Source organism: Brassica napus, chromosome C3, assembly GCF_020379485.1.
Source record: "Brassica napus cultivar Da-Ae chromosome C3, Da-Ae, whole genome shotgun sequence".
Lineage (NCBI taxonomy): Eukaryota > Viridiplantae > Streptophyta > Magnoliopsida > Brassicales > Brassicaceae > Brassica > Brassica napus.
The window spans coordinates 74,128,198-74,144,412 of NC_063446.1; the positions used below are offsets into that span (position 1 = coordinate 74,128,198).

Consider the following 16,215-nt stretch of genomic DNA (forward strand, 5'->3'; position numbering starts at 1 on the left):
GAATGTAAAACTTTATTTTTTTTCTTTCCGAAATGGAGTAAATAGAATATAAAGTAAAAATGTTCAAATCCTACTTTTATCTCGTACTCCATAATAAAGTTATGAACAAAAAAATATATTACTCCATTTATGGAATAAATTTCGGAGTATAGTTTACTCCATATTCTATTTTACTCTATTTTGGAAAAAAATAAAATAAGATTAGAGACGTCCTAGATAAAGTTAAACAGGTTAATATTACAGCGAACCAATAAAATTTACAAAATGTGTCTTTTGTGTTACTTGCCGTCTTAGTTAACGACTTTTTTACTATAATACAAAATCACTAGATAAAAGATTATAATTCACTAGATCCGCTATATTCGAGGCATAGTGATATCAATGTCCAAAAAATCGTTAGATGGTAATTCTTCGTTTGTTGTAAAGGATGAACGACTAGACGAATTTTCTGAAAGTTAGGCGGAGACTAATTGTTAATAAATTATTAATTTATTAATTTTTATATTTTTCAATTATATTATATATTTTATTTTTAAGTTTAATTATATAATTATTTTGTTGAATTATTAAAACTATATACAAAGAAAAAATATTATTGTTTGTGAATTTTCATTAACATTATTGTTTGATTTAAGAGATTTGGATCAATTATAACGATTTAAACCGAGTTAAACTGTTTTTAACCAATTTAAAAATTGTAACCCAATTTGAATCGCTGAGAAAATCGTTTTATCTATAACTGATTTGTTGTTTAAGTGGGCGCCAACGCTCCGCAGAAATTGATTTTTAGAACATGGAGTGATATAGTTTGCAACTTCTTTTATGATATTGTCCTCTGTTGTTTAAAATTGGCTATGAGACTATTTTAGTTTTATCAGTAGAACTAAATATAGAGTATGCATGTACTATGTAAGATTTGTCAAAGAGTATATAAAGATTTGTGTATATTTGGAAAACGTGTAACATGTGGAAGGGGAATATAGTGTAGATTTTTGATTATGGTGATGATACTATAATGACCGTCACGTTATTACTTTTCATGTATATTCTCTTACAAATTTACCCATACAAAAAAAAAGAAAGAAAGGGAAGTGTGGTGAACATGTTCTCCTCTATATAAAGGTCTCTGTTTATCTTCTTCTCCACACAACACAACCATTCCCTCTCTCTCTCTCTCTCTTCCTTTCTTGCAATTAGATTATACAACAATGGCACCCTGCATCGACACTTCCAGAAGCACCGGAAAAGCCCTTCTTTCTCAAGACGATAATTCTCGCTTCCATTACATAAATCTCTTCCCACCCGGCGGTCGAATTTCACGATCACCCATCACAATCACAAGCTCTCTGTTTCAAGACAATCGAGTCGATGGTGATGTCTGGGCTAAGATGCTTGACGAAGCTAAATCCGACGTCGAGCAAGAACCGGTTTTGTCAAGCTACTATCACTCTTCCATTGCATCGCACGGATCCTTAGAATCCGCTTTGGCGAACATTCTCTCGGTAAAGCTCAGCACTTTAGCCTTACCAAGCAACACCCTCTTCGAACTCTTCATCAGCGTCTTGGAAGAAAGCCCAGAGATCATCGAATCGGCGAAACAAGACCTGTTAGCAGCAAAGGAAAGAGACCCAGCTTGCGTAAGCTACGTCCACTGCTTCCTAAGCTTCAAAGGCTTTCTCGCTTGTCAAGCTCATCGCATCGCTCACAAGCTCTGGGCCCAAGACAGAAAGATCCTCGCTTTGCTCATCCAAAACAGAGTATCCGAAGCTTTCGCCGTCGATATCCATCCCGGAGCTAAGATCGGGAAAGGGGTTTTGTTAGACCACGCGACGGCCGTGGTGATCGGAGAGACTGCGGTGGTTGGAGACAACGTTTCGATTCTCCACGGCGTGACGCTCGGAGGAACAGGGAAGCAGTCCGGCGATCGGCATCCGAAGATTGGCGACGGAGTCTTGATCGGAGCAGGGACTTGTGTTTTGGGGAACATAACAATCGGTGAGGGAGCTAAGGTTGGATCGGGGTCGGTGGTGCTTAAAGACGTGCCGCCGCACACGACGGCGGTGGGAAACCCGGCGAGATTGATCGGTGGGAAAGAGAATCCGAAAATGCTTGATAAGATACCCGGTTTGAGCATGGACCAGACATCCTACTTAACCGAGTGGTCTGATTATGTCATCTAAAACACAAACAAAACAAAAGGTGTAATTATTGTCTTCGCGGCGTGTTATCTAATCCACGTGTAAATAAATTAAATATAAATCAAAGTACAAAAAAATTACTCTGATTTGCAAACAAACTACATTTTTGTACTGGGTTAAGGTACCAATTAAACAGTTAACCAAGAAATTGAACCGGTTCGCCTATGCATCACGGAGTCGAAAGCTAAAACCTTTCTCCGCTTTGCCTCACGGAGTCGAAAGCTAAAACCTTTCTCCGCTTTGCCTCACGGAGTCGAAAGCTAAAACCTTTCTCCGCTTTGCCTTTGCACTTTCTCCTATGCATATGGCACTTCACAGGTTCTTAAGGTTATTAGAGAACAAGGTTTAATCTGAGCTGCTCTTCTCCATGGCTGAGACCTCCATTACCACTCTCTGGCCGTCAGAGCCGGACCGGACCTGTACATAGTGTTACGAAACATTGGGATGGGCCCCCATTCTATGGGCCCCACTTCTAAATTTTTTATATATATATGTACATGTATCTATGTTACTAAAAGAGAAGTACCCATTTGAAAATATTTTTATTTCATTAATTAAACTCTCTTTTTTATGTTTGTTTTTTTCAGTTGCATTTATGAAATATCCTAAAACGAATAAAGCTGCCTAATTTATTACTTGTCTTTTCAGTTACATTAATGAAATATGCTTAAATGAATTTAAATTTCCTATTTTATTGTTTGTCTTTTTCAGTTACCTTAATGAAATATTCTTAATTAATAAATTTGGACATAATGTCATTTAATCAACCAAAAAACTCATGAGTTATCCTTACGTGCATAATTTTAATAATGGAGATTTTTAAAAACGTACATCATTAAAATGTTACCTAAAACATGCAGCACTAATATATAACATGCATCAATAAAACTAGAATTTGACTCACACAATTGTACGGATATTATTTTCAGTTGATTAAATTTAAAAATAATTATTTATTCAAAAAATATTTAAGAATGACTATGTTTTTAAAAATTATATGGTATTATTTGCTCATAACTCATTTGTCATTTGATAAATTGTTAGAAAGAAAATTTTAGCATAATATAACTCAGTTGTCATTTGCTAAATTTATGGTTTTTATTTTTATTTTTTTATTATTTAATTATAATATTTTCATTTTATATTTGAAAGATAAATGAATTTTCTTTCAAACAATATTTTTGTAAATGTATTTTTTAAAAAATAATCAATTAAAATTGTTATTATCATTGAATATCATTATTTTTGACATAATTTGAGTTTTCGTTTACATCAAAACTTATCATATTTTAGGATAATTTTAATTTAAAATGTAATTTTCATATTTTTCAAACAAATTCTAAAAATATTTTCTTCTCTCTTTTCCTCCTGGACCAAACGTACTCAGGTGACATTTCACTAAAAAAGTTAAAAAAACTGAAAAAATTCTTGGTTTTTAGGTAGAATTCAAAATTGTAACTGATTTTAACATATATTTTGTTGGCACTCATCATAATCTCAACGGATTTAATTGTTTCTAATTTGAAAATTTTAATAGTCAAATTTTATAATATAAAAAATAAATTACAATATATACATATCAAATTTATATTTTTTTTTAAATAGGGCCCCCAATTTTACAGGTCCGGCTCTGCTGGCCGTGGAAGGTAATGGATAAACCATATCGTTGATTTAAGTAATGCCAATGATGATAAGTTGATGGATTTGTTCTGAAATGTGGATGTGTTTTGTCTTCACTTAAGGTGCGTGAGTTAGCTGAAAAGGAGCCTGTAAATGCTGCTGCAGTGATTTTACCAGATTCTTGACTATCATACTCATTGGAACAACGTATTGCTTTTTTTTTTCTTTACTAGTTGGAATGTTGTTTTCATCTTTGGGTATATCCCAAAGACTGGTGAAAACTAGAGGTATGCAATAGCACTTCCCTTTGCACCATATTCTTATCCTTTTTTTTTGTGTGGACAGATAATAGCAGGGAACGCCAGAAAAGTGAGTGCAGTCCGGTTTGAAAGAGTTAAATGATATGAATAAAATTTTTGAGGCACGCGATGTAAGAAACATGGTTCCCAAGTTCGTGAGAAAATGGAGCAGTGAGGAAGAGTCTGAGGGTAACCAGCATGCTCGCTCTGATGAACATTTAATTCCTGAAAATGAAAGTATGAAAACAGAGTAATGATCGTTGTTCCTGTTTTGGAGTAATGGTTTTATGCTCTTTCTCTCTGTTTAAGATAGTTAGCTTCTTTAGCATCTCATTCAAAAGTATGAAAACAGAGTAATTCATTAAGTTATATATTTCACCGTTATTGCGGTCATAGTGGATGTAGTCTCACAAGATGCAATGAGTAAAGCTAAATATAAGCTCCACAGATCTTTCCACATTCACCATATCACCTTCTTTCTTCACCTCATCTATCATTATCTCCATGAAGTCTCCATATCTTTAATTCAATAGATGATACTTCATCTCTCCTCTCTTCAAACGTTTTCTTTTTTCATCTTCGTCACATTTCGGCGTGCCTTTTAGTTGAAAAAAATGGATGCCGAGTGCAAATAAGTAGACGAATCCTTATATGGACCAGAGATATTACCATAAGACCAACGTAGAGAGCCTTCCAGAAACAAGGATCAAAAGGAGACTTTAACTAAATCAAAACTGAAATCTCTACAGGTTACTACTAAACTCTCCAAGTCAAAGATACCTCTGAGGGAGTCATGATAGATCTCCAAGTATACATCAAAAGCTCTCATCTGGTTCAGAAGTCTACTGTATGATACATCGTCATGTTATGCTTCGACTGATGCCTCCTCCAAAGCCAAATTCATGTGGATTCAAACTTGTCAGATTTGTGTTCACTCGCTGCCAAGTTTGCGGGGAGTATTAACACAAGACATCATATCAAGACCAAGCCCAAGACAATACCAACAAGCCCAATACTATGATGTAAACCCATGTGTGTTAGGGTTTCTTGCAAGTGAATTAGTAGTAGTATAAATAGAGTTGTGTTATGTAATGAAGAGGTAACTTTGGCTGCGTTTGTGCATCCCTCTCTTTATCATTCATATGAATCAATCCAAACTTTATTTATCTTGGTGACAAATCTAAAGTCTTTCCCTTTTCTCTTTTCTTGTTCTTTGTACTTCAATAAAGCCATTGAGCTATCTAGTTTATATTTCAATAAAACACAACTCTATCTTGTTTTGAGATTATCTACAGTTACAACAAGTTTGTTTTTTTATTCCTCAGGTTTGATGATCATTTGTTCTAGTATCAACTGCAATACAATAAAGATATAAACCCCAACCAAACACAGAGAAGTGAGTAAGATAGATGTTTGACCACTTCAATATATTGAGTTATGGTTCAACAAACCGTGCCTGAAGCACAAACCAGAGAGAAGAAAGAAGAGATATGAGGCAGAATATTGAAACCTATAAAAACCAACTTTGACATTCGTTTCTTGACAGATGAAGGGATCTCGTCGAAACTGTGAGGTTTAAAGAACTCATGAATAGTTTCTCCAATTAGTGGAAACTCCCATTGAACCAGGAGTTAAGTTGCTGGAGCATTTAGGGTTTGCCCATCTATAAAGCCAGAGACTGATCTTGATGACCACTTAAGCTATACGTTAACAACACTCAATGCAGCACCCCACATTTCTTCCTAAATTTCTGAATCAGCTTAATATATTCAAATACTAGTGGTTTTCCGGCGCTACGCGCCGGGTTCGTGTGTTTTATTTTGTAAAAAATAAAATTAATTTTATGGTATTAGTAAATAAAATATTTTCAAATATATGAAGATGAAAATATATTTAAAGAGAATGATAATTTTTTGATCCATTTGATAGTGGTTAGCGACCGTAGTGTATTACTTTGTTTTGAAGTTGCCTAGGTCAAAGAAGAATAGCATAAATAATTTTTAATTTTCTGTATTTTGTGTTATATTAGTAAACATTCGTTATATTAAAAATTATCTCTATTTTAAATTTGGTAAGATTTAAAATATACTAAATATATTATTTAAATATTTAATCAAATATTAACAAAACGGAAAATATAGAAATTTTTGTAATATTTTAGAATGTGTTGCTTGGTGCTCTCTCTTTATTCAGGTGTTGAAGTGGTGCATTGTGAAGAAAGTATTATATTTTATTAGTATAAACATTTATCCTCTCATGTCTCTAAATAAAATCAATTAATATTTTAAATCAACCAAATTATTTTAAATCAACCAACCTCTACTTATATAATGAATGAATATTTTCTCATTAAGTATATTTTAATTAAATAGGCAATCAAAATTTATAAACTTTAAAATGAAATGCTAAATTGTGGTTTTATATTTGTGTTGTTTGTTGTTGTTAATTTTTTGGATGTATATTTGTTGAGCAAACTTAAATCTGCGTAGTGGTTTCATATATAGTAGAAACTCTATAAATTAATATTCAAAAAATTAACAAATACTATAAATTAATAATTTTTACGATCCCAAATTAAACTATAACACCAATCGATAAGATAATACATTTTCTAAAAAAGTATATGTAGATATATGGTCTCATTAAAATTATAAATTAATAACATGCTATTTATGCTAATCATTTTAAATTACCAATTATGTATTATTGACCGCCGGACTATTTTAGATAAACATTTGGCAAAAATAATTAGATGTTAAGTAAAAGATTTTGTTCTCTAAGATGTCAGTTGACTATGAAGAAACTATAGTTATTTTATATTGTATACTTTTAATCTTGAACTGTATTAAGACAGTATTTTAAACCAAGGGGAATATATAAATATTGAAGATTTTGAAAAAATACTATTTACTTTTAGTAGGCAAAATTTATTATTTTCTGAACTTCAACTGTGATGATGTCTAAAGTTTTGCCCGAATGATTGATTGAAAAAACAAATGCAAGTTTGTTCAGTTATAAAAACTGAAGAACAAATACATATTGAGTATGAAGTTTTAGTAATATATATGACAACAAATCCGCTGATTGTCATGGTTCGAAAGTTATACAGAACATTTTCTTGAAAACGCATTTTCTTGAAAACGTTGATTAAGCATAAAATTAAATAAGCACCCTTATCGAAACCTTACTAAAATGAGAAGAATGTCTTTAACAACATTTTGCAGAATATTTTTTCAAAAAAGAAAAAAAAAAACATTTTGCAGAATATTTATACGTAAGCACCCTTATACGAAGGAAAATGGTTGGTCTTCTAAAATTAAGTAAGCACCATATCGAAATTTTATTAAAATAAGAAGATTGTCTTTAACAACATTTTGCATAATATTTATACGTACTGGCAGGACGTAGGAAAATATGGTTGCACTGAGCTCACCTTGGATGTCTGACAATTTTAAAAGTAAAGTTGTGTAAATATAGCAGTTAGAATCGTAAACAAGAGTTACACGTAGAGGATTAGAACAAAACCAGGTAGCTGTCGTGGTTACAAAAGCGAATCTGCTCAATTGGTATCGGTTTTAGACGAATCCGTAACCAAACCAAAAGAACATGAACGTTTTCATAGCTACAAAATATCCACCTTAAGGTCATTAAAAATACAATTGAGACTAATAAACAGCTTCCGGCACACCTGTTAATAACATGAACATGAGGATCACTTGACGTTTCTCAAGTGGTGGGCATTCGAGAGAAGTGATCTAAAATGGCTTGTGAAGACTAATAAAGAGCTTCAGGTACAACACTGGGTAGTAGGTAATACTTTGTAAAAAGTAAAAAATGAGAAACAAACAAAACTCACAGCAAATGCATCCTATCAACGTTAGACTAAAGCAATCAGAGACTCACCACATACAACTAAACAATCTGAGTTTTCAATCTCCATGAAAAACGCTGAGCCAAAGATGTAGAGCAGCTCTTCAACGGTTTGTCTCACAATTTCTGTAGCAGTAACTCTAAAATGTCTACCCCAACCGGTTACTATATCAATCCCTGCAGGGCGGAACCTGAGACTAACATCTGCTTACGGAACCAAGCAAACGTCTTTTTTACAGTCCGTTTGACAATACATGGAGATTAAGCTAGTAGTTGCTGCTCTTCTCTCTTTATACATCATGGAAAATGCTTTTTTCTTCTGCAACTTCTTAAACAGATCCGACCTATTCTTTTAAGAAAACAGAGGAAGAACGCCAAGCATTTATTCCTTGGCACTGGAAGAAAACTAAGAAAGAAAACTCATTATATAGGTTGAAATTTCTTAGCTTGTACATGTTTAAGTATATCTTAGCTTGTACATGCTTAAGTATCTTAGGTCTTACCGGTCCTTGTCGTTGTTCAACGCAATCACGCAAAGCCAATCATGGAGATTGTACTTTCTCAAATATATCTGGTCAGATACTTGGAAGTTCCTCAAAATGAAAATCGTGATGTACCATTTGGAGAGGTTGGGAGCGGTGATGACGATAACGGTGATCTTGCCTTTGTCTCTCTCGCATAATGGAAACGGTGTCACTAAGAGTTCCGGCTTGGCGCCGACTTTGATTTGTTCCTGAAGAAACTTCTCAAGCGTGGAGAAATCCATGTTCGTATCATCAGCTGGTTTAGAGCAATCAATAACAAAAACCACTCACTTGACTTAACGGCCACTCCTCGAGCATGCACACGACAATTTGTAACTCTAGCTGAAATGCAAAAATTGTCAAGTTAGTGGAAGATTAGAGAAAATAGTATCCTAATTTCGATCCTGACATAATCTTAATATCACCGTTTAGTAGCAAATTTATTTAAAAATTACCAATTCTCTTGGTGACAATAGTTGTGATAAGAATATAAGATCTAGATACTCATCACTGTTTATTAGTTAAAGTGTTCGCTCCAAATTCAGGCATCAAATATGCTTGGCTCACACTCAATCTATAAAACAAAGAAGACAGAGAAAAGTTAGAAACCCAAGAACATCCATATCCATGCAAAGCTAAACAGCAAAAAAGAACTTTCTGCGTCTTTTTTTTTACTGGAAGACTTCTTTTTTTCTGAAAGACCAAGTTAACAACGGAAGACTGAAAACCTCAGAGGTTGTTATAAATCTGAGAATCATGCAAGCATACACTTCAAGTACCACCAGATACATATCATGAATTAGTATAAGTGATATTGCTTCCTTTTTATTTACTATTGCTAATAATACTTGCATAAAGTCTATAAGACAATCATGAGAGAACCAAAAGAAATAAACTTTACCATGAGATTAGTACGGAGGCATCATGAGCACTGAGCAGTAGAAGGCAAAGCTGAAAGCCTTTTTCAGATACCCTCATATCCTTCTGCTAACTCATTTAAAATCTTGGGTCTTTTGCAAATTTCTCTCCGTCTGCAGAATCTCCAAGGAATATACTCAAAGCCTCTTGTTCAGCTTCATCTTCCGTTTTATTCTCTGAAGTCCCAACCCTTTCACCGCCTCTTCCCCTTACACCGTTTCCTTCAGCTTCACCGTGGGAAAGCTGGGTCCTTGCTCTTCTCCAGTCTCTTCTGGACTCAATTGGGGCGATGGAGTTTCATCCTTGGGTGGTTGAACTCGCGTCTGATGCAGCTGCGGAGGTTGAGGCCGATTTTATCAATCGTAATATCTGCATCAAGTAATACACTTTTGCCACTTCTGAACAACCTTCAGATGATGTCGGAATCCTCCGTTGAATCTTCCGCCACAGCAGCAACCGCCTGATTCTTATTTGCCAGAGACAACTTTATAGCTGAACTCTGATCCTTTGCCTTCGGGCCGCTTCACAAATCCACTAATCATTATTATCGTAACAAATATCAGAGATCATAAGAAAAAGAGTTCCAAGTTTGCCTTTAAAATAGAGAGGAGACGACGAGAAACTGTTATCAAATAAATTTTGGGAGGAGGATCGTCTACGGAAACAAACTTATTAGGGTATTTGGAAAGGCAAGAAATAGGATCAGAAAGAGAGATTAACAACGACGGGAGGTGATGAGTATGCCACGTGTCTGTAAAAGCCTCTTCTTCCATGCTGATGTGGCAGCAGGAGGTGAGAGAAAACTCTACTTTATGTATATAGATAGATATATATATATATATACAAGGAAACCAAATCTCACAAGTTACTACCGTAAATCTATTACAACTGATGCATAGTACAAGACAGACTAATACATACTAATAAGATAAAGAAAATACATTAATTAAGATACAAGTTTTCATTCATTTTCTGCTTTGTTTTCTTAATTCTGCATAAGATTTAAAGTTACAAAAATTAGTAGACCAAATATAAGATCATGACAACTAGTAAAGCTTTAACAACACACAATGGTATCAGCCCACATGTCTTTTTTAATTATTAATCAGCTATTAGTAAACATTGATTTTGTTCACAAGTTCTGCTGGGAGCAGTACCCTTGGCCCTTGGCTGTACAATCAATTATTCCATCATGTTCACTGGTATTGATGTCTCATATATAGTATTTTTGTTTAATAGTTACACCGAAAGAAATGAACTATCTGATGAAATTCTTATGTATAATAATGTCTTAAGTGGTATTTTACATGAGTTGTAACAAGAGTGAGGGAAATGTTTGTACAATCAGACACGCACCCTTGAGGAATAGTTCCAATCATGAATATGAATATAGCAATAATGACTAATAATGTCATCAATTCCAAGCAGTGCTTGGAATGCCAATGTCGGTCAAGAGGCTCTCGGAGGTACCTTCCCCATAACTTTGTGATTCTTTAGCCCCGATGCTTCCATCGATCTTAGTGAGCTGGCTCAGCAGAGCTCTGAGAACCATCTGATCTGAAGAACAGAACGAGTCTAGCCCTGGGAGGGTGGCGGGGGCTGAACCACTAGTGAACAAGGGGATAGGGTTGTTCTTGCAAGGAGTCTTGAATTCAGAGACTGGGTTGGTTAGGGTTTGGTTCTGTGACAAATTGGAGAAGCAGGGCACTTGCTCACTGGTGATGAAGTGCTGATCATCACCGAGGTAAGAAGAGGGTTCTTGGTCAAAGTTGATGTAAGAATCCATCAGTGGAGGAAGAGAAGCGGAGACTGTCTCGTCAAAACAGCTTCCCATGTTGTCTCTACTTAAAAGTCCTTCTGTTTTCTTGTGGAACACTCTACACAGGACCCAGTCTTCCTCCTGTACCTCTGGAGAGTTCAGATTAGGAGGATCAAAGGAACCCTGGAGACGAAACTCGTGCATGACCCAATCAGTTTTACGACCACGGGGAGCTCGACCTTGATAAAACACCAATGTCTTCCTCATCCCAACAAGCTTTCCCTTTCTTAGAATGGCTCTGTCTTTCCCTGTGGCTTTCCAGTATCCGGTGGCCGTTGCTCTGTTTGTTCTCAGGCCAGTCGCGTATTTCCTATCTCTCTGGCTGTAGAAATACCAATCCTTGCCACCCACGCATGCCGCTTCTGATCATTTGAATTTTGAAACATACAACCAAAACATTTTTTTAACTTTATATTCTGTTTTCTTGTTTTTAGCTTGTTAAAACATAAGTACAAAACTCAGTAAATCAGTGACAACAAAAAACAATGATTAGAACATTTTTATTCAAACAAGAAAATTATTAGTATGTAGTGCAATTTATTATTTAATTTTGTAAAAATGAATCAATACTAAAGGACAATTTATTATTTAATTTTGTAAAAATGAACCAATACTAAAGGACAATTTAACCAATTTACTTGTTTCATAAAATCTTCATGTGCTTTTCAAATATTTATTTAAGAACTTTGTTTTATTCTTTATCTTATTTTTTATTGGGAGATACTTTTTTAATAAAATGCTTTTAATGTTGATTTTTTGAAAAGAAGTATATACAGGTTTGATTAAGTAAAATATTTCAATGAGACCCTATATTTATTTTTATAAAATGAGAATACAATATTATATAGGTTCATGCTGTTATATTTTAGATATAAATAAATTTAATACTAAAAATAAAAATAAAATATTATTATTATTATTAGAATATTATTATAGTTTAAAACATAAAATTTTGTTTTTCTTATTTTCTATGATTATTTTAGATGTTTTTTTATATTAAGAAAACTATAACAATAACTGTATGTATAAGATCCGTAGTTAAAAGTATTGATCATGTATATTTATTTGAGTAAAACATGTAGCAGGTTATGCATAATTATCTAACGTTAAAAAACCATGTATTAGACTATGATTAATTCGGGGGTTATAGAGTGGAGTTTTTAGCGGAAGTTAAGAAATAGTTTCTTAACCTCGGCTAAGAACTCATTCCTAAGAACCCGGGTTAATCACGTTTTTTTTGTTATTTACTGATGTAGTATTTACAAAAGAAATATATATATATAAACACATCCGTCAACATGTGATTCTTGAAGCAAAAGTCTCAAATTGGAACCCAACACGTGTGGATGAGTTGTATGAATGAATTTCAAGTTTGTTATTATATAAATGGGAGCTTTGTTTGAATAAAGAAAAAAGTATATTTATAAAATGAGTGCCGACTCATTTGATAATTACGTAGTTGAAGGGTCAATATCTTGATTTGAAAAATAATCAAGGACCCATTAAAGGCGTACGCGAAGGAGAAGAAGAAGAATCTAATTATGATCAAACAGAACGAATATTTTTTGAAATTTTCCAAAACTTTTTAAATATGTCCACTTAGCCAAAAAAAAAAAATCACACTCAAAGGTTACAAACCAACAAAACCTAGATATTGACTTATTCGTCGTTATTATCTTATCTTATGATATTCCTATCCAAACTTTTTTCAAGTATTTTTGTTTGACGATAACGCCAAGAGTGTCAACTTCTCTTGTAAATACATCCTACTATATAAAAGGGACTAAATCTCTCCTTTTTAAGCCTTGCCACATAGGCAAAATATTGTGAACCAACCAAGATGCCATGTCATCCGGACTGGGCTTGAGTTAAAAAAAACTATTTTCAGAGCCCATTCGACCGATTTCGAAGCCCATTCCCGAACCACTCTCTCATAAGCATAATCCTATGTTCTAAACATCCCGTGTTAAATTTTTTTCAATACTCATATCTTAGTAATAGTTTAGAAAATATCTTTATATAAATGTTTTTTTCTTGAATAATATTTAACTATAATTTTTTGTATCTTTTTAACTTTTATAATAAAAATATTGTTTTTAGATAGCAACAAAATATATATAAGAATTATCTTATTTTTCAAATTTTTGATAATTTTATTATATTATTTTAGAATCAATTATTTAATATTAATATAACATATAAATTTTATATGATTAAAATAAAATTCGTTTTTAATTATATATAAAATTCATTAAGGGTATTGTTTTAATTAACACACTAGCGAATCAGTTAAAAATTAATAATAAATCAATAACCTATCTAAGAGTCTAAAACCTAATAAAATATGACAAATAAGAAAAACTAACTAAATTTTAATATAAAATAGAAATTTAATATTACTAAAATAAAATTCATTTTTAATATATATATATATATAATATTAATAAATTATTGACTTAGCTAAAAATAAATAATAAATCAATGATTTAGCTAAAACCTAATAAAAACATGACAAATACGCAAATTTACTAAAATTATGGATAATATAAAATATGATTGATTCTTTAATACAAAATTAAAATAAGAGTTTTGTTAAATAAAACATAAGTTTGTCGTATCGGTGTTACAAAAAAAAACAATCATTAATAGTGTCGTAGGAATTATGTCCTTTCCATTAGCGAATAAAATTGAAGCAGAGTATTGGAGGATAGCTCAACGTATAGACGAGATTATGGAGATTGATATGGGAGTTGAGGTAACGGACACAACTGTTCCTCCGCAAAGAAACGCTCCTGCTAGACATCCTGGATAAATGCAAGAGACATATCTGGACTTGGCTTTGTGTTAATGGATGGTGACTTTCCAATGCTATTTGGAGCAAGGGCCGATATAAACGCCCCAAATCACCACTGCAAGCGGAAGCTGAAGGTTTGCTATGGGCAATGCAAGTAATACAAAAGTTTGGACACAGAGAGATGGTCTTTCAATCGACTGTGAACAACTGGTTATACTCATTCAAAAGGAGGAAGATTGGCCTGCGTTGGACTCGGAGCTCGACGAAATACAGGCTGTATGCAAAGAATTTTCTGAATTTTCTATTGCTTATATTCCTAGATCTTTAAAATTCCGTACGAATAGCCTAGCAAAAGATGTCTGATCACGCGCATCTCGATCAGCTTTTGTAAACCCTTTTGCACCAAGTTGGCTAGCCCCACAAGCTAGCACGAGGGTGCCAAAAAAGAGAATAAAGTTGAAAGTGAAACCAAATATCTCAATGAACAAATTTATCAGAAGTCCATAATATGTGGATGTCTATATGGGACAAACAATTTTTTAAGACAATTATAGAATATAGTCACAAAAACCAATCCTAAAATATATAATTAAAAAAAACCATTTAAACAAACCATCAAAATTTTCAATATTATACCAAATAAGAATATAAAGACCAACTATATTCTCTTCATGTATAATGTGTTGTGGTAAGATTCAAAAAAATTAACTTACTTTACAGTAAGGAAAAAATAGATTTTTAATTCCAAATTTACAGTAATAATAAAACATTTTATAAAACTAAACAATTGACATAATAGTACAAAAATATGAAAAAAAATCAAACTACTATCCGTGCGTAGCGCGGACAAGGACCTAGTGTCCCTAATTTTCTCTTTTGCAGTTATTTGTAAGAACTATGGGTTTGTTTGTAAGAATTATGTGTTTGTTTGTAAGAATTATGTGTTTGTTTGTTTATATGAGTAGTTTTCCTAATCTATAAGAGATACATACATGCCAATAATGGTAATGATATGTTTGAATAAGGATTAGTAATATGTAATTATATGCATAGACTATATTGTAAAATATCTAGAATTATAATAATCTTATTAAGTGACATCATTGGATGGTTATTAGACATCACTACGGATTTTTTTAGTGGATATGGATTAACTAACCTCGATCTTTTGATTTAAGGGATAATATTTCATAAGAAAATAGAAGAAAAATCATTTGATCTTGGTTCTTAATTATGTTTCTAGACCAAAATCACAAACACTAACACGAACGAACAAGGTATCTAAAATATAATCATGACGGTGAATTCACTAATATCCATAAAAAAAAACTAAAGAAACTTTTAGCTACATGTATGTATCAAGTATGTGATGGAAGTTAAGCACGTGATCTTAAAGTTAGAAAGATAAGATTGTAGTAATTAAGAGACGTACTGGGGATGTCCCAAGGCTCGCACTTGTTGAGATCGACTTGGATCAAGAGGAGTGGAGGAGGTTGTTTAGTATTGTGACCAAGCGATCGTGCCATCAAGTAATCGCAGACAAGCTCGTCGTCCTTTGGGTGAAATCTGAATCCTGGGGGCAACTTTGCCTCCACCATGCTTATACTACTCCCCTTCTCCTCCTCCGTCTCCATGCTCCTCTCTCTCTCTCTCTCTCTCTCTCTTTGTTGAGATCCTTTGATCACTGAATGGTTAGATTTTAGGTTTATAATATTTGATGATGATCTTTTTGATTAGCAGACAATTAGTTAAGAGGGAAAGAGGGAGAAAATAATGATTATTGGTGATCATGGGTGTGTCCGAGGAGGAGACCCGTGGTTTAAGTAGTAATTAATAACTGCCCAACTTATAGTACTCCCATCGTTTCCCATCGTTTCACAAAGAATGTAACTTATTAAACACTTTTCACACATATTAAAGAACTCATTAAAATGCATTTATGTTTTCATTAATATCACATATCTAACCAATAATATTTTAGATAAATCAATTTATTTATAAAATTAATGCATTTTACAGTTAATTTTTAGCTGAAAGGTTGTATAAATTGCATTGGTATTGTAGAATGACACTCTTTGTGAAACAAAAAAAATGATCTAAAGTGACACTTAATATGAAACAGAAAGAATAGTAATTAATAACTGCCCAACTTATAGTAGTATATTATATTGAG

The 16,215-nt window shown here is 33.1% G+C and overlaps 2 protein-coding genes and 1 long non-coding RNA gene across 8 annotated transcripts; 2 read left to right on the forward strand and 1 right to left on the reverse strand.

Annotated features, from left to right (window-relative positions):
- Window positions 1-1,044: 1,044 nt before the first annotated feature.
- On the forward strand, window positions 1,045-2,284 carry LOC106429085 (serine acetyltransferase 1, chloroplastic-like). The gene has a single exon (XM_013869829.3). It carries the CDS (start codon window positions 1,209-1,211, stop codon window positions 2,178-2,180), a length of 972 nt encoding a protein of 323 aa, XP_013725283.2. The 5' UTR covers window positions 1,045-1,208; the 3' UTR covers window positions 2,181-2,284.
- A 1,601-nt stretch (window positions 2,285-3,885) lies between these two features.
- Window positions 3,886-7,591, forward strand: LOC106429051. Its single transcript, XR_007320940.1, has 3 exons — window positions 3,886-4,025; window positions 4,164-5,302; window positions 5,443-7,591. It is a non-coding gene; the product is annotated as an uncharacterized LOC106429051 (long non-coding RNA).
- Window positions 7,592-7,868: 277 nt separating this feature from the next.
- On the reverse strand, window positions 7,869-15,866 carry LOC106429030 (NAC domain-containing protein 21/22). Of its 6 annotated transcripts, none has more exons than XM_048749322.1 (5): window positions 15,475-15,866; window positions 9,413-11,610; window positions 8,967-9,085; window positions 8,491-8,853; window positions 7,869-8,331 (listed from the first exon to the last, which is right to left on the reverse strand). In XM_048749322.1, exons 1-2 carry the CDS (start codon window positions 15,674-15,676, stop codon window positions 10,844-10,846), a joined length of 969 nt encoding a protein of 322 aa, XP_048605279.1. In that variant the 5' UTR covers window positions 15,677-15,866; the 3' UTR covers window positions 7,869-8,331; window positions 8,491-8,853; window positions 8,967-9,085; window positions 9,413-10,843.
- Window positions 15,867-16,215: the final 349 nt, after the last annotated feature.

Excerpts from the sequence above, each read along its gene's own strand:
- LOC106429085 (XM_013869829.3), top strand. The coding sequence starts at position 1,209 with ATGGCACCCTGCATCGACACTTCCAGAAGCACCGGAAAAGCCCTTCTT.
- LOC106429030 (XM_048749324.1), bottom strand. The coding sequence starts at position 15,676 with ATGGAGACGGAGGAGGAGAAGGGGAGTAGTATAAGCATGGTGGAGGCA. Across the intron at positions 11,611-15,474 it reads CGAGCCTTGGGACATCCCCA|AAGCGGCATGCGTGGGTGGC; the intron begins GTACGTCTCTTA and ends TCAAATGATCAG.